Source organism: Vicugna pacos, chromosome 30, assembly GCF_048564905.1.
Source record: "Vicugna pacos chromosome 30, VicPac4, whole genome shotgun sequence".
In the NCBI taxonomy this organism is placed as follows: domain Eukaryota; kingdom Metazoa; phylum Chordata; class Mammalia; order Artiodactyla; family Camelidae; genus Vicugna; species Vicugna pacos.
Window position 1 is genome coordinate 16680401 of NC_133016.1, and position 18596 is coordinate 16698996.

Here is an 18596-nt window from a genome sequence, read left to right on the forward strand (position 1 = left end):
GGACAGAATCCTAAAGGAAAATGAAACTTGTAGATCTCTGATCGTCCAGGTCTAATACCTTAAAAAGCCAGATCACCTTCAGAAGATAAAGGAGAAGAACAGATAGTACATATTTCATTACACAGATCTTCCTGCCACTCAAGACAGTGTCTGTACACATCCTCTTCCATGCACTCCCTCAACATCTGAAATAATACAAGTCTTGTTACAAAACCAACCAGTTTTCATCATATAATTCAAATGGATACTAAAAGCTTAAATACTTTGTTTTCAGGCTAGAATACCTTTTGGAAAAATCTCTGAATATTACTACAAAGTGAAAGGAGTTAATAAGGAAAGCATAATGTCACTGCTGAGTACTTTTTTAACCTCAGTTTTAAGCATTCCTCATTGATACTTCTATGGGTGATTTTTTTTATTCTAGCTCTTAATCCCATTACCAAGGTATTCTCCCATTAGTCTCTCAGACTGATTCAGTTACTGTTGCCAAGGAGACAGGCAGGAAGCAGGAGTTAAGCAGACCCTTTCATCTGGCGAGAGGACGATGGGAATGGATGAGGGAGCTGAGGAGGGTCAGGCGTTTACCACTGAATACCAGTCTGTCATGCTAACAGATGAAGCTCTTTCTGCGCTGCTCACACTACTCCCAGCAGCCAAGGAGAAAATAAAAGACACTCAAGCATGAACGCCCATCAGCCTGTGCTGGCAACAGTGATGTATTCACATGTGCCACAGCAGCTGTACTAGGCTTGGCTATGGATGCAAAGATAAATTAAATAGGTGTCAATAATTATAGAAGGTCAGAAGCTAAACCCTGAGGGTAACCTGATAAATCAGACAGATGGGATTTGGCTGATTTAGCCCGTTAACATGCCCAAAGCTTCCTTCTCTGAGGTCACAGCTCAAAACGTGTCATGAGCTCATGTGTCCTGACTTGAGAAGGTCCTGAGTCTTCTCCTCCTATGACTGACGATCTTTTGATATTTGCTGGCAAAGGCTACACAACAAGGGTTTATTTGGAGTGATGTGTGATGCAGTTGTAATAGGTTCTTCAAAATGTTGTCTCATCAATATTGATGTAAGAATACTTTATTTTAATTTTACTGTTTATAATAGTAAAACTAATATATAGTAATAAATAATATAGTAATCCAGTAATGTTAAATATGCATATTTAATAGTAATGGAGCTGTTCATATCAGAGATAGCATCTCTGAACCTACTCACGTGATTCAGTTGCCAGCATTAAAAATGCCTAGACTGTGTGTGTATTTAGACACAACTGAGTAGTAATGCATTTTCTCAACAAGTTTTCCAGGATCTATAATATGTCAGATTCTGTGATGGGTATGGGACAGGCAAAGATTTATGAAATAAAAATAAAGCCCCCTTACCTCAAAGAGAGATAGACAAGTAAGCTCATAAAGACAAGTAAAATAAACATCTAAAATATACTCCACCCAAATGACATCACTTAATACCACATAAAAAGGATTTAACACAAGTTAGATCTTGAGTTTCACACACTCATAGAGCAATTACAGATTCAGTTTCTTCCTTTCTCTGTCAAAATATCTACCTAGGATATTATTATTCCTAAAATGGATTATTACAATAAAGTAAAAAAAAAAACCTCTATATTATATCAAGTTTGTAGGTTATTAAAAACATTATCTAATGATGTAATAAGTGCCTGATGGTACACCTGGTTTATAACATCCATTTTTTGATCATGGATTAATCACTAATCCCTGTAATAATTTATTATGCATCTGTGTCTCTAAGCAGGGGAGTAAGAAATTGAGAGGAGAGAGTACAACAATAAAGTAGTTCACTTGTTTAAGGCATTGGTTCCAAGACTCACTTGGAATTTAAGTTACCTGTATCGCCTGGAAAAATACAGCTTCCTGGATATATTATTGTTTAAATAAACCCACTAGGTATTCAGATGATAAATAAACCTTTATAACCTTTATAAATGTATTCTAGTTGCTAAGATTAACACTAATACCTTTTCTAAATTTTGAAGTTTAAGAAGTCACTTTGATCAAAAGCACAAATGATAAATGCTGGAGAGGCTGCAGAGAAAAGTGTCCTACACCGTCGGTGGGAATGTAGTTTGGTGCAGCCACTGTGGAAAACATGGAGATTCCTCAAAAGACTGAAAACAAACTTACCATATGATCCAGCAATCCCACTCCTGAGCATATACCCGGAGGGAACCTTAATTCAAAAAGATAACTGCACCCTAATGTTCACAACAGCACTATTTACAATAGCCAATAGCTAACCTAAATGTCCATCAGCAGATGACTGGATAAAGAAGTTGTGGTATATTTATACAATGGAATGCTACTCAGCTATAAAAAGAAGTGATGTCATTTGCAACAATAGGGATAGACGTGGAAATTGTCATTGTAAGTGAAGCAAGCCAGAAAGAGAAAGAAAAATACCATATGATATCACTCAGATGTAAAATCTTAAAAAAAAAAAAAAGACACAAATGAACTTTGTTACAGCACAGAAATAGATTCACAGACATAGAAAACACTCTAATGTCACCAGGGGTAAAGGGGGTGGGAAGGTATAAAATTGAGAGTTCAAGATTTGCAGATACTAATTACTATATATAAAATAGATATACAGTAAGTTTCTGCTGTATAGTATAGAGAACTATATTCAATATCTCATCGTTACCTATAATGAAAGAGAATCTGAAAATATATAGATGTATATGTATGACTGAAACATTATGCAGTACATCAGAAATTGATACATTATAAACTGACTATACTTCCATTTAAAAAATTTTTTAAAGAAGTATTTCTTTTTTTAGGAAAGGAAAAAATATTCATTATTACAAATACAAAATGTCACTGGTACTGCGTTTATGTAGCATGCTGATTAGCGATTTGTTAGTAATCAAAAATAGTTGAAAGATTTCATATATGTATTTAAATTCTTGGCTATCAGATCCAATTTTTACCCTAAAATAATATATTCCTCAACTATGATTTTTTTTAACAGTCATGGTAGCCAAAGCTCTATTGTATATGAAAGTGAAAATTAAGGGAAGTAATTTTAGAATATAAAACAGAGTGAAAGAGAGACAAGTTTGTTATGGAAGAAGTTCTCTCTTTGGTGAGTTAAATTTTAATTACCAGGAGAAATGATTAATAATCAAGCTAGATCTGGCATAACTATGTAATCACTGTTGTTACGGCTGCAATGAGTTTATGAGGTTAGTTTATATTTTCAGATGTGGATTACACTCTGCTACATTCAGTGCTTTCTATTTTAATAGCAGAACGAGGTTGCAGACCCACAAGACTTATACATTGCATAAATTGATAAGGACGGGGTAGTTGAAAGAATACAATTGAAAACCCCCCTTGAATCTTATGCTGAAATAAAATTCCCATTACTGCTGCATGGAGACCAACATGTTCTCCTTTGACAAGCACAGATTTTCAATTAAGCACTCTTAGATTGTAAATTACCATTCTTGATAGCTGGCCTCCCCTGCCTCTGGTGCCTTAGAGAAATGGGATAGACTGTGAAAAAGTAAAGATTTCAAGCAAGGTAAAAAAAAAACAACAACCCTTCTCTTCACCATTCCCAACCCCCACACCCAAATTTCCAAGTTTCAAGAGAAAGAATCCTGATATGAAGATCCTGCTGAATTTAAATTGGACTAAAGGACATTATAATTACAAATCTTAGTAGCCATTCCTAGCATGATTGGCTTGACACTGCCATCACCATCCCATCACCAATTACAATTACAGCAAATTTGGCCACCGGAGATAGGGAGGGTGGGGGCCGGACTAAGGGAGGCACCTCTCTGGATTCCTCTTCACACTTGCAAGGAATTTCATTTTACAAATTAGCTGCAGACAGTTCAGGCTAAATAATTAATGTTTAGACCAGGTGGATATGACTTTCTTGAACAAGGGAAGAGAGAAAGTAGAGGTTTCCCAGACACAGAGTGAAAAGTCTTCTTTGTTTAATCCTGTCACTCAGAGATAAGGTACCAGCACTGCTACCCTAGAGAGACTGCTTCCCTTAGGGGATAGCTGGAGCTTCTAAATGATGGTTTTATTTTGCTTTGTTTAGGACTCTGGGCTTTTTAAATACTGGGATGATAAAATGATCATAGATTAGAATTCTTATCATTTTTTAAGAAAACCCATTCATCATCTCCAAAGGCGTCCACACCCCCTGTGCTCCTCCTCTCACAGTAAGCAGATGTGTATTTCCTAAAGCAAGCACACTCTGCAAAATCAATTTGTGAGCTCATTGCATAAATCCATATTAAACTATTTAGTCTGTATTTAACACTATAACAAGCAGAGTCAGGGTAAATTAAATGGATTTTATTTCCAGGTGGAGAAGAGCCAAAGTTAGTCCTTCCACTTCTAATTTATCTCTCCGTTCTAATCTGTGTCTGCCACAGATGGAAGGAGAGACACAAAGAGGAGAGAGGAGAAAAAGAAGAGATCATTTTTACCCTTCTGATAGTTAAGGGCTAATCAAATCAATATATTCTGGTCCTGGCAGTGACAGTGTGTTCTCAGTGGTTATCTTGCATTAATGCATAACCCTTTAACTCATTCCAAGATGGCAGTACAATGGTCCCTTCCTGAGAGCTGGGTAAAATATGTCCAGCAAGGAGGAACCATCTCATCAGTAGCAGAATGATTCACTTACAGCCTATCAAGGAACTCAGGATGCATAATAAGGCCCTGTCATACTCTCCCTTAAGCTGCTCATTACCATCAGTAACGCCAATAACTTACAGGATTCTCAGTCAGCATCTAAAGCTCCTTTTGAATTCAAATGCAAACTGCTAACCATTCTTTCACATTATTCTTTGAATTTATCTTCTATCTACGAGCAGAGTTGCCACTCAGCTCAGACCATAACTATTTCTCTCCAAGGATTTTACAAAATATTTTGCATTCATCTTTCCTTCTGCTCCAATCAAATACACGCAGCATATTCCTTTCCAGCCAGATTATTAATTTTGCCTATTTCAATTATACATCTTTCAATGACATGCTTTGAGATCTTTTTAAATATTTACCCACTTTGCCTAATTTTTTATTGTATCATAGTTTCTACTTGGCATTGTCAGTTAACCGGTAAAACAAATCACTTGCTTCTTAGGCCTTCTAAGGAGTTACTGAGAGTCTGCCCCTGTTAGAGCTTTTACCAAATACTTGAAATGCAAAGACAGGCAACCTCAATGAACTCACAATCCAGGTTCTTTCTGTCTAAATGCACTTAAATCACACTCCCTTGTCTTCCATCCTTTGTAAGTAATGGCGTTACCATCTACACACTTAAATCAAGAATCTAGGACTCATCCCAGATCATTAATGCATCCATACGTATTAATAGTAACCTCCATGTTTTGAAGACCTTCTAATATATCTGCCTACTCTTTTTGTACTGCTGTGGTAGATGACTTTTCTCTCTCTTGCTTAGCCAATGGCTCATATAACTTCCCAACTAGTTTGCTATTCTCAGTGTTGCCTCCTGCCATTGCTAAGCTAGCTGTCATCCACGCTTCTTCCAGATTTAACTTTCAAAAATACTAATAGGAGAATGCCTCTCTTTTACATCCTAACCCTCAATATCCCACACAGCCTAGGAAAAAAGTCCAATTTTCTTTGCCTATTCTGTAAGATATACTGGGATCCAGCCCCTGCATATTTCTCTCATTTTATTGAATCACACATATTTCTGTGAATCTATACCTCTCCTTCGGTGTTATTTCTCTAGGCTTTGGGTGTAACATTTCTTCTACCAGCCATTTCTTTGCCCTTCTGGACAGCTTGGCAAAATTATATTCCCACCTCCAAGTCCATCCTAGTTTGACATCACATCCTCGGGTGGGCAGCTCTGATTCTGTAGAAAAGCTGCCTAAGCCCCCCATCGCTCCACCCCCACATCCTGTGTGTCTGCACTCCCAGGACTCATGGTCATGACTTGCTCCACTCCAAAGCTCCCTGTTAGACTCGAAGCTTGAACAACCACTTAGCAGCCGTATTCAGAGAATAGGAGTAGCTTATTCAAGGATAAAGCTTTATGTGCAAGAAACTACCTACTTGGTATGAGGTAATTTATTATTGTTGTTATTGTTCGTGATGAAAAAAAAAAAAAGCCAAAGGTATTTACCACTTCATTCGGTTGAATTTCCCCATGGGTTACATTATCCCTTCTAGGCAAGCGTGTTAAAGACCTAAAATATCTGATCAGAATGGGGCTCAAAGGCTCATATTAAATAATAAGAAGTGAGGCTCACATGTGAAAAGAAAGTGGGCGGTCTGTATGTCAGAAATTGGATATCGAATTCACGAAATCCAGAGGCTTAAGTCTGGGCCACCAATTCTGTTATCTGATGCCTCTTTTTATTTATGAGATCAAGAAGACAAGGCAAGAGAAGGATATAAAATATGGTACATGATGGTTTTCTTTCTTTCTTCTTCCAAATAAGTGCCATATTGTTAGGAGAACATCATTTAGAGAAAATATCATTCTTCTCTATTCAAAAGTCTAATCTACTTTTGTACATTTTCATACACATACACTGAGTCAACATCTTGCAGAACTGAAGAATATTTTGTCTGATTATCAGGTAGATCTTTATTTAAATAGGAACTGGGACTGAAAAATAGAAAATATGGAAAACTAGCTTCTCTCTCGGACTTTTCTGGCTCTGTGAGGATACGTGTTTTGTGGTGTGGATGGGTTGTTTTTTTCTTCCAACTGAATTTTCTTCTGTTCTACAATATACCAATCTGATACCAACTACATACAGAACTATATTTTGTCAATATTGTCAGAGAAAGTCAAGGTCATCTACAGATTCTTGGTGGATGTTTGCCATACAAAACAACAAAGACAGCTATGCAAATCACACGTGAATCATTTAGGTTTATTAACTATTACTTTTTATGGAACTGCATTATAGGCTAAAGACCTATGACTAGATTTTTATCTGGAAAAAAAAATTCTTTTAACCTATTTTTTTTTTACCCTGGAGCTTCTTACTTAAAGTTGGGAACAAAATAAAACAGTGTAAGTGAAAGAACTTTCAAAACAACGGAAGCCATGTCATTCTGTGTGACAGTGGCACTAAAAATAGCGTTAGAATAACAACAAAAATACCCCAAGCACTGGCTCTATTGCAATTCAAGGCATATAAACATAAAGAATCTAACTTTCTTTAAATGACACCTACTCTTTCTAATCTGCGTTTGTTATGTGAATCTTCATACATTTTCTGGGTGTTTAATAAATGTTCAACAATTAAAACATCATTACAAGTTATTCTATCTTAATTGTATTTGATAATTGAGACTAGTTGTGTCAAATTTATTTTTGGTTAAAGCATGGATCCTAGGAGAGCAGCGATTAGGTGATGTGCACCTTTAAGACTATTAAGACATATTATAACTGGCCCACACTCAGTCATGACTTCTTATATGATGGGAATCTGGATAGAAATCATCCGAGTGGCAGAATATTAGGAATTCTAATTAATTCCAAGTTTTCCCCCTTTATCAAATCATTAAGTCTGACCAGATTCACATAAATCTGAAACATCACCCACTGACGTGACCAAGCCCCATGCGATGGGTAGAATGTGGGTGGACAGTCACATCACGGCAGAGTGGACTGGAAAGTAAGTGCAGAAGTGAGACAGCTAGCTGGCCGCGTGGCCTTGAGAAACTAGCTCCCTTCGCGGAGATGCAGTTTCCTCACCGGCAAAGTAAAGGGAAAATAATTCTGTTTTCTCCATAGGACTCTTGAGAGGAATCAATGTGTGACTGTAAAGCCAGAACTCAGGGTGGTACCCACTGATGAAGATTCAACAGTGTTTTTCAAATCCAGCTTCACCAGTTTGTAGCTATTTTATATTGCTTGGTGTCTGTTCTCTTTGGGGGCACAATCTTCTAACATGTAAAATGAGAACAGTAATATATTCTCAACTAGATTATTGCAGAAATTAAGGAGATTTACTGATCCTGTCACATATTAATTGCTGAGAAGCCACTAATTTGATACAGGCTAAGTACAGACTTCAGGAGTAGCAATGAAGAAAGACTGGAGATTATATCCTAAAAAAATGGGGAGCCATCCTCTAGGGTGCAATATATACTCAAAATTAATGACCAGCATATGATGTCATGTCCCCAAAGTTAGAGTAAACTGATACAAGAGACTGAAGTAGCTGTGGTCCTGCTTACACCCCTCCCCCTCCATCCCCGGGTGACTCAGCTTGGGAGTCTGTGTTTCCCATCCCCGCAACTCTGTGGACTTAGAAGTTCTAGTTCTCAGAGGAGGAGCACTTTCACCATTAACCTTTAAGCTATCACTGCACCCTGGTCATTCCAGGCTTCTTGTGCCAAACTACCAGCAGGCAAGGCAAAAATCATTACCCAGATCATCAGGGCGAAGTGAGAAACAAGGACAACTCTGGTTAGCACCCAGGTGATCTAGTGGAGTCTCTCTTGGTACTCTCTCCGCCAAGTTTGATGGAAAAGACAGTAGTATGATTTCTATGACTTGCGAAGGGATAGGAGTTTGAGTCACCTCACCTGATGAGACACATGGACCAGCAGAGATGCTAGCTGAGGGTGAGAGGACAGAGGGCAAGGGGAAGGAAAATGATGAGTACCAGCTGCAGCCTCGAGACCAGCTGCAGTTGCACTGATGGGGGTTGTACTTCATCCCATTAACTTTTTTTTTCCCCCAGAAAATAAAACCAATCTGTATCTTGCAATAGTTATTTCTAGAATTCATAACCTGAAGCAAATAGATTTTGGTGGCACTAGGGGGAGACTGTAGGTAATCCAGTGCTGTACCATCTGGATTTCCCTTTCAGGACTGTGGTGCTCAGTCCTCCAGCAGGAGGAAGTGATGGTGGCTGATGGCTCCCTACTGAATCCATCTCCAGGAACTGCCTGCAGCTAAAGAGAACCACCTCATTCAAGATCATATCCATCTCTAGGGGCAGGGTAGCCTGAGTCACTATCCCAGCTTCAAAGCTTCCTATGGAATCACCTGAGCCCTTTGTTGTGATGACACTGTAATTCACTCCTTCAAACTGTATATGAGTACCATTTCATTGTAGTTCTATCAATGTTGGTTATTACCACATCGATAACCAGTTAAAACTTACACCTGTATAATTTTAGCTATTAAATTATATATATTATTATTACATTGATATCTTAAATTCTCTAGCAATATTATATCAGGAGGAATCTATATATCTGTGTGTGTGTAGTGTATGTCTACACACACACCTATTATCAAATGATGATTTATAGGTAAAAGGCAGAAACACAACAAGTGCAAGATTCTTTGGGTTTACTGTAAAAAATCAAGATTCTTCTTTTCTACTTCCCCACTACAGAGTTTTGAAAAATGCTATAAAACAACAATCTTTGGCATGTTTACCACCCAAGTCTGATGTGATCAATATTTATGAATCTATCAAGTCTTTCATATTGTATGGATTTCTAGTTACCACTGGTCTCAGGATACCTCATATGAATGCAGAATTCATTTCTAATTTCAAAGTCAGCCACATAGCCCTATCCCCTTGATTAGCACTGAGCTAGCTTCCTACTTGAAGCACATGCTGAACGAAGGACAAGGTGAATGACAAGCCTTTATTTGCTGAGACACCTCTGCCAACATAAAATTGGAACCCGCAAGTCATTAAACTGATACTATAAACCCTGCTGCAAACCTTTTCACCAGCAGGCATTTCAAACAGACCTTTTCTCTTAACCTTGTCCACTGGGCCAGAAGCCTAAACTGTCCCTGAGAATGGCCACTGTCTCTGAGACATTTGTTTCTTAATCCTTTTCCTGGAGGATGGAAAAATACCCTAGAAGGTAGCTCTCATTGTATCAGTCCAAGTAAATGCCTGCAATTTTCTTTGAGACTAAACAAACCAATGGAAGATTTTATAACAGCTAATATTTGTGTAGCAATTTATAGCCTACAAATCCCTTTTACATACATGAATTGCACTAAATCTTTGAGACAATTATCTACTGCATTTTAAAGTTGAGCAAATGGAGACTTGGAAAGGTTAGGCAGTATTACCTAAGATTTTGTTCATAAATATATTCTATATTCCAATATATGTTAAATCTCTATAAACTAGAGAAGGATATAGAGAAGAAAAATATCCTCATCTCATTTACTAGATGAACATTACACAGCAAAAGATCAAGTGACTGATTTATTGCAAACTTGGGTTATCACTGAACCCCTCAGGGGAAAGTGTTAGTTTGAGCGTGAACACTTCTCTAAGGGGAGAGAGACTTTGAGGTAGAAAATAAAAGAGCAGAGAACTACCTTCCTCTTATTTTTATCTTTACCTTAGGAAGCAAAATAATTTTTCAGTAGATTAAAATAATTCATAGCTAGATATACTGATGTTAATAATGTCCTTGAAAACAATTGGTTCTGTATCCTAACAGGTACAGTTAATTACTAAGGCTTATAAGGGAGAATGTTTTTGGAAAGCTTATGATCTCTAATCATCATTGGAAAGAAGTTTCAAAAAGTAACAAGTTGCACTTTCATTCATTTAGACTGAATGATGAAACTCTAAAGAGAATGTCTGTAGTTAATGAGCATCTCAGTTTGTGTAAGGGAAACTGTCTAAGGTTTATTTTCCAGTTTGGGTCCACCAATATATTAGTATAGCAGATGGAATTAGCTCTTCTAAATTTATAAAACTCAAGGAACAATTTGGTTCCACATGAAATTCCACTGAGCATTTAAATCACAGTAACTCTTCTCATATCGAGACAAAAATTCAACTTAATTGACCATCAGTGACTAATACTAGATTAAAAAGTACATCACTTTAGCGTTAGTTACATTCTCTCTTACATAGCTGCTTATGCACCGTTATACTGACAAATTAAATTCTAACAGATCTTGAAGTGTTAAGACTAACTGTACAGTTTTTCACTGCTTCACACAATCCCACTCTAGTTATTATATGAGTCCACATTTAGTAAGAGACGCTTTGATTAGTTGCACTTAATATTCAATTACATGAGTGTGCATCCAAATATTTCTCTTGTCCATTTGGATTTCAAGGTATTCTTGTCATATTGATAGGGAACAAGTCACAAAAACAGATCCAAAGGACTTCTGATTTTATGCCTTAATATTCATGACCAGAATTAAAACTTTTGCTAAAGTATAATCTACTGCCTTAATATAATGTTTAAAATTTTACATCATTTGTAATCAGTAACCTTTTCCAGGGGAGGACAGGGAATTAATAATCATAAAATAAACATTTTTCTGAATGCTTAACCAATGTATTTCCCCTCTTACAGTGGGAAACTCTAGTTTGTAACCAGTGTTGGAGGAAAAAAAAAACAAAACCAGCATTAGAAAATATTCAATACTGACATGAAACACATGCCCCAAACTTATTTCTTCTACGGAAGGCATGATTTGGTACCTTGCCTAAGCAAATCTACCTTTAGTAAATATTTATCATCACACTTACTCATTTATGAACATACAACTTTTTGTGAACAGTGGACTATGAAGAATACATTATTTCTTCCCATGGCAAATCTATTCCATCCTCACCCATTTCTGCCATTAAATTAAACATATTCCAGACTACAACCACATTCCCAGGTCCCTGGAGCACATCTTCTCTGCCCAACAGTTAGGTATTGTCAATGACTTTTGCTGCAGATCATTACTAGGAAACTAACCATTGCTGCCTAGCAGCTAGAGCCAGGAAGACTAACCCAGAGACAACTGACATCTTCTCTCCATCTTATCCTCCCTTCCTGCCTTCCTCTCTAAGCTTCCCGAAGACCTACGGCACCAGAAAATGTGCTTCCTTTTCTTCCTGGCTACTGTTCATAGTCTTCTTAATAACCACCTGCCCACACTCCAGCTTCCCGGACGGTGACTCAAGGGTAACTAACTCATCAGCATCCACCAGGCCAACCAGACGCTAAGGTATTGCTTTCCTGTCTGCAGATCCGGCTACTGAAATGTCTTCTCGTGATAGCTCACACTTTAATTCTGGACACTTGTTGGCTGGGCTATTCACTGAACTGCAGACTTGGCGCTACGGTTAATCCCCTTCGTTTGGAGAGGGGACTTCTTAACCAATGCCCCCTCACCAAAAATAAATAAATAAAAGATAACTTAATAAAATAAAGACAGACAACAATGATATAAATCAGCTAAAGTATTTTTACCTTCACCACTACTTATATAAAATATGATGATGTATTTTTGATGCATGTGCAAAGTCTTATGTGTGCAGGCTACCATCTGTGTGTGCACTGTATGTGTGTGTTTGCACGTATGTGCATTAGATAGAGCGAGACAGGCAGTGGTCTGGAACCGTGTGTATGGTGTTAGTGTTAGATTTATATCATTATTGATAGCACTTTCTCTAGTCGAGTGTGTTTTTTTTTAAATGCCATTGGTCTCCTTAATCTTTATTTAGGGGAAATCATGCCTACATTTCACACGTTACAGTGCACACGTTTCAATATTTTTCCAAAACTTATTTTCTGGAGAGGAAAACAAGTCATTAACTCACGTTAATTTAGCAGATTATGCTTATTTCCTAAGGCACTAATTGCTAAAGAGGGAATAGCTCACTATATAGAAAAGACGATGCCGTGACCTCATTAGGCTGACGTAACCTTCCACCAACAATAGGCAGCGGCTCAAACACTGTTGTGTGCGCTTCAGCGAGAAGCAGATTGTTATGGTCGCCAAGAGAAACTCTCAGCTGCAAGCGAGAGGACAGGCCGAAGCTGGACAGCTGGGCAGCGCGGGCCCACGACGTGCCTGCAAATATACAGTGACCGTTTCTTGTTGCACCTTAAACAGAGAGGGCTCTATTCTTCCAGCCACGATCAGCCTCATTGCTGGGTTTATATTTACAGCCGGCCTCTCTGCCATCTGTGCACGTGGCCTACATTGCATCTCTGAGGAACTGGAGAGGCATTATTTGAAGACCTGATTAAACAGCCAGGAAAAAGTAATCCATCATGACAAGGAGGAGACTGTAAGACAGTCACAGCGGTGCTCTGCCACGCTTTCCGACTTTCGTCTTCATTTTCTTTTACTTTCATTCTGATGCAATGCCAGATACAATAAACACTGACCAAGAGGGCACAATCTGATGACAACATTTTACCAATCCTGATGGGAGAAGAATGACCAAACTTCCCCCAGGCTTGCTGTAGCCAGGAGGTAAACGGCGTTCCTGCCAAGGGGGAGCCTTGCTCTTTCATGGTCACAGTGACCCAAATGAACCGGGCCTGAGCGGAATGCAAGATCCTGTCAATAAAGAGCTACCTGTTGCAATCAGAGCTTCCTGGTATAAGTGAAGTTGAAAGTCTATAATCGGTTGATTGAATGAGCTGGACTGTTGGAATATTAAGAGGAAACAGTTTTATTTTCTCCTGTCATCCACTTTCAAACACTGTGTTGGATCTATTTCCTAACCCAGATAGTAACCTGGGCCACTACTCAGGTCTTAAGGGCAACTTAAAGTATTTTAAAAGTCTTATTTTCAGGTATTAAAAACAACAGTGCAGACAGACAGACAGACACACACACACACAGAGACACACAAACACGCACACCAGTTAGATCTAAATCAAGATTTAATGTTCAACTTAAAGTTTATTCCCTACTCCCAGAGGAGGCGTAAGACCAAAAATCGGGACGGGACAGTGAGACAGTCTGTCACTTATTTTTCAGTCTTTTGGATCTATTTTTACCCCTCTGCTTCAGGCTTTTCCAAGGTAGGAGGAGAAGATGAATTTGGAGTAAGGAGACAAGGACTGTTTCTTTCAACTTGTGCTCTTAAGAGTCCAGAGTCATGGGAAGCATTCTCATGCCTTTTTTTCACGGGGCAGCTCTGTGGGTCTTTCAGAGGCCCCTCCATCCTAGGACTCCCCAGCTTGGGTGCCTTCCTGAAGCAGGCACGGCATGGTCTGGATGGCCTTCTGCACCAGCTCCCAGCTCAGCTTCATACCAGGCAGCGCCCCTCTTTTGTCTTCTGGTGGCCGCAGCCTCAGCGGCTAGGACCTTGTGGGCAGGGTCCTTCCTAGATGATGTCAGCCCTGCTTTCTTCATGTGAAACTCATACCCTTGCTCTCCCCAAAGGTGGACAGAGAGCTTCTGCCCACGGTTGCCTTTTCCTTTCTCCTCCCACGTTGTGGGCAGCTCCAGATACCTTTAAGTCAGAATATGTTGCCCAATTTCCATCTTTGCAAGCACTTCCCAGTAAAATAAACACACACAAACTCACACATACACAGACTCTGTTCAAGGGGTTTTCTTGGTGCCTCCACTGCTCGACTTGGGGAGGAATGAACACACCATGATAATCTCTAATCCTATGAATTTCAGCACTTCAAAGCATCCTCCACCCCTAACGGCAGTTACAGGCAATGGTCACTGGGCCTGTGTGGTCAGCGCCAACAAGTCCTAGAAGAATGTATCTCACACCTCTCGTTAGAAATGGGATTACTTATCTTGCATATTCATCAGCTTTATGGCCTTAGCTGAAAATCAATGTTAACTGGAGTCCTCTTGTTCTGGGACTTGTGTACCAGGCAGTATTCATGTAAATGTCGCCATGTTGTCACAGCTGATGAGATTAACGCATGGCTTTCAGACCATGGCTCGCGTGAGAGACCATGGTTTTAGAGGTTCCTTTTCTCCTACTTATCCATTACTGTGTCAGCAGAAGACCATGTACTTAGTCACACAAATGAAGCTACCCTAACCCTTAGAGCACGTTAAGTGAAGGGAAATAAGTAGTCCATCAGAGAAATCGGTGATCTTGAACAAGAGTTAATTGTCCCTTTACATTCCTAGACAGTTCCTTTCACTGCTTTACCCATCTGGGACGGCTGTTCTGTAGTTGCTTTTTTTGTTTTGTTTTAATCAAGAAAAAAAAAAAAAAACAGAGAAAGTCACCATTGTGAGCATTACTGCGAGAGTCTGAGAGTCTTCCGATAACTGGTTAGGAGTGCACAAAAGATAAGACCTCAATGGCCACATTTTCAGTAATAGAAGCCAAAGAAAGACTATGTCTCATATACTTCTGTAGTTATACAGAAATAGCTACTTTCTAGTAAATTTACTGCAGGGAAAGATTAAGACAAGATTAAGTCACATAAAGAGGAAAGAACGGGGCTAAAAAAAGTTAAAATGAACATAATCAACAGACGGTATGAAAACTTTTCATAAGAAGTATGAATACTTAAAAGTTTTTGGATCTATATAAACAATTGTTCAGTCCCTACTTTAAAGGAAAAAAAAAAGAATGGATGATTTTGAACTTCTTTAGTGCCACAACATTTCAAAGCAGCTGACCAGTTTTTTCTTTTGGTTTGTTTTGTTTATTTTCTGGTAGGAATTGTACTGTTATGGGGATATAACATGATTTATCTAATAGATATATGCTAGCTTTGAATATACCACCATACTAAACTTCTAAAAGACTACAGAATAAAATAAAATTAAGACTTTATCAATTACAGAAAAAAGGACAATTTATCAAAATCTGTTTAAAAAAAAGAGAAAAACATTTTTACTTTCAAGTGATTATTCCTGCTAATTTTCTGCCAAATTCCATTAATTTAAAATCACAAATATGTATGTGTGTATACAAACATATGCTTATCTACTTTATATATATACACATCTATATATGTTCTATATATATAGAATATACATTCTATATATAAATATATATATTTTATATTCATATGACTCTAGAATATGTATGTTCCATATATATATATATTCTATATTCATATGAAACACTGAGAAGAAAGGCAGGCCACAACAGAAGGGGGAAGGTAGTAATTTACTGGTTGTTGTCTTGACAACCATAGGTACCTATTGTTCATGATGACTGGATCTCACTGGACGGAGATATATACCTATATTTGTAAGCGTAGATAGATATAGATATAATTTACTAGCACAAATACACCATCAGTACACAAATGTACATCTGGATTAACTCAGTAACTTCAAATTGACTTTGAGAAGAGGGAAAACAAGATGGATTTTACGAACAATCCACGCATAACTGTAACTACAGCAACCAGAGCAAAGTTGACCGCATCTTACCAGGCTTAGGGACAATGAGCTGTGCACTGGTCTGGGCATTTCCAGCTTCATTTTCAGCCACACACTGATAAAAGCCTTCATCCGACTTCACCACCCCAAGGATGCGTAAGTTGCTTCCTCCCTAGGGAGGAGAAAAAGCAGGTAAAGTATTTGAAAGGGCAAAAAATGCAAAATGACAAAATGAACCCAAACAAATTCATTTTAAAAAAAACTTCACAGAAGAAACCAGGAGGCCAAGAGGGTCCTCAGTCTCACAGGGATGTCCCACGTCACCTGGGGAATGTCACAGACTCCCCAGACTGCTGAGTCCTCCTGCAGCAACAGAACAATCTAGTTCTGCAATGAAACGATACACTCTCAAAAATACACATCATCTTCCATATCTAAACGAGCAGTAAACAGAAAACTCTTTTATTAGGTATGGAAGAAACAGAGGCAAGTATAAAAGAAATCTCATTATTCTTTTCCCTCTATTGAAGTAAATAGGTTTGACAGCTGCTGGAGGGGGAGTGGGGAAAAGGAAAAAAAATACTGCTCTTTGCAGCTTCTAAAGGACAAGAAATCCACACTGGATATTTTCTGGAAGTGTTTGCCGAGAAAAAAAGTCTGAAAATCCTTTTAAAATTGTGTGCCCTTTCAGGGATTTGGAGGAGAATATGATGGATATTTTACACCTATGTCGCTCTAGTTATATGGCCGAAATGTCTCACCTTCAGTAACCCATAAATTAAACACAGCAACGTTAACTCACGTTTTATATAAATTAGGCCGCCATCTTTTTCAAGGATGGGTGATAAAATGATTTGAAACAGCATTTAATTATACTAACTCAGTTTATCTTCGATAGTGTAAGAATTAGTTCAGTAAGTGAGATGTGTTAAATCACTTCCCCTGAAGTCATTAAGAGATAAATATTACCTCGTGGGGAATTCTTAATTGTTTTTAGTGTCTTGTAGTCAATTCTCAGCTGATGTAAAATTCTCAGATAAAGCTGACTAACTTCTAATTAACAGTTCTCATATAAGTTACTGTTGCTGCTAAATGTTACACGTGTGACAGACAATGGCTCTCAGAGATCTGGAGCTTTGGGGGAAATATTTTTAAGCACAATTTAATGTGAAGAGGGCTCATAGCATACATTTTCTTTTCACCTTAAGAAAAGAAACATTTAAATAGCTTGGCTATAATGAGTCATGCTGGGAGAAAAATTATTCAAACTGTAGGAAAAATAAATGTTGCTTTTTATCATGCATCCTTAAGGGCACTCAACAATTTCCTGTATGTGCAAGGAGCATATATTTTAGGTGTATACAACACATTTCAAGTTGCCCCATGGCAGGTCATTTTTAATTCAGTGATGGGGAAATAATGGATTGATGTGGCATTCAAAAGTTAAATGTTTTCCCTTTCTTATTATACTATTCTCAACCAATTAAACAAATGCAACTAAAAGTGAAAAATGGTAAGTGGTGATAAATGTGATAAAGATATTCTTTATGGATTTCTTCCCTAAGAAACTTTATAGTGTGACAAAGTGCATGGACAAAGAGATTAGGAAAGTTTCTGAAAGTCAACTGGTCACGGAAGAGGAATCCACCAGCAGAGGCAGGGGAAAGCCATGGAGCGAGCTTGTGCCTGAATTCAGAGGGCATTTACACTCGAAATCCCACTTTGCCGGGAGACCTGACTTGGAAGACCAGTCTTCTTAGGGTCTTGTCTGCATCTCAAACTAAGAGAAATGGACTGAAAGCCTCCTTCTTGGGCTGCAAAGTTCTTTGATATTTAAAAAAGTGCTTTTCCTATGTCTCATGTATTCATACACTTGAATTCAGAACCTCTGATGCTGAGTTACCCCAAAAGGAGAGTTTTCATAAAGCTTCTTCAAATGAGCCAAGCATTTTCCTGGTAACAGCAAAACCAACAATAATAATGATAGGTCTTGATCACTCACTATGTCCCAGGACAACAACTCAGTGGATATAACACTGTTATTCCTGTCATTCCCCTCCTCAAGGACAAGGGCAGAGTCCGCTAAACCTTATAGAAAGCACAAGAACTATTGTTCTCAGCTTCAATTCTTTCCAGTGTTCTAAATTACAAAGCAATGTGAACTCTGGGTCTCCATGGCTTCTCCACCACTGCCACCACCACTGTCAATGCCACCATCACCACTGCCCTTCTCTAGGCTCACAGAGGATCAGCTAGTTCTATCCAGAAGAGCAGTGAAGGAGCAAAGAGCAGCCATCTGTACTATCAAAGTAAGACTACCATAATCGTAAGTAGCACGTCTCGCTGTAACTTCACTGTAATGGGCAGAAGTCAAAGTGGTAAGAGATTCCTGGCTTAGACAGTCTTTAACTAGGTTCCAAACTCTGTTTTCCCAAGAACCACAAAGGAGAATA

The 18596-nt window shown here is 38.3% G+C and overlaps 1 protein-coding gene across 1 annotated transcript in view; it reads right to left on the bottom strand.

The window, feature by feature from the left end:
* The window catches only part of DCC (DCC netrin 1 receptor), a 619636-nt gene that overhangs the window by 361393 nt on the left and 239647 nt on the right, over positions 1 to 18596 (bottom strand). Inside the window, exon 6 of the mRNA XM_072952215.1 lies at positions 16195 to 16315. Within this exon, the coding sequence (XP_072808316.1) occupies positions 16195 to 16315 (121 nt within the window). The remainder of the gene's footprint in view (positions 1 to 16194; positions 16316 to 18596) is intronic.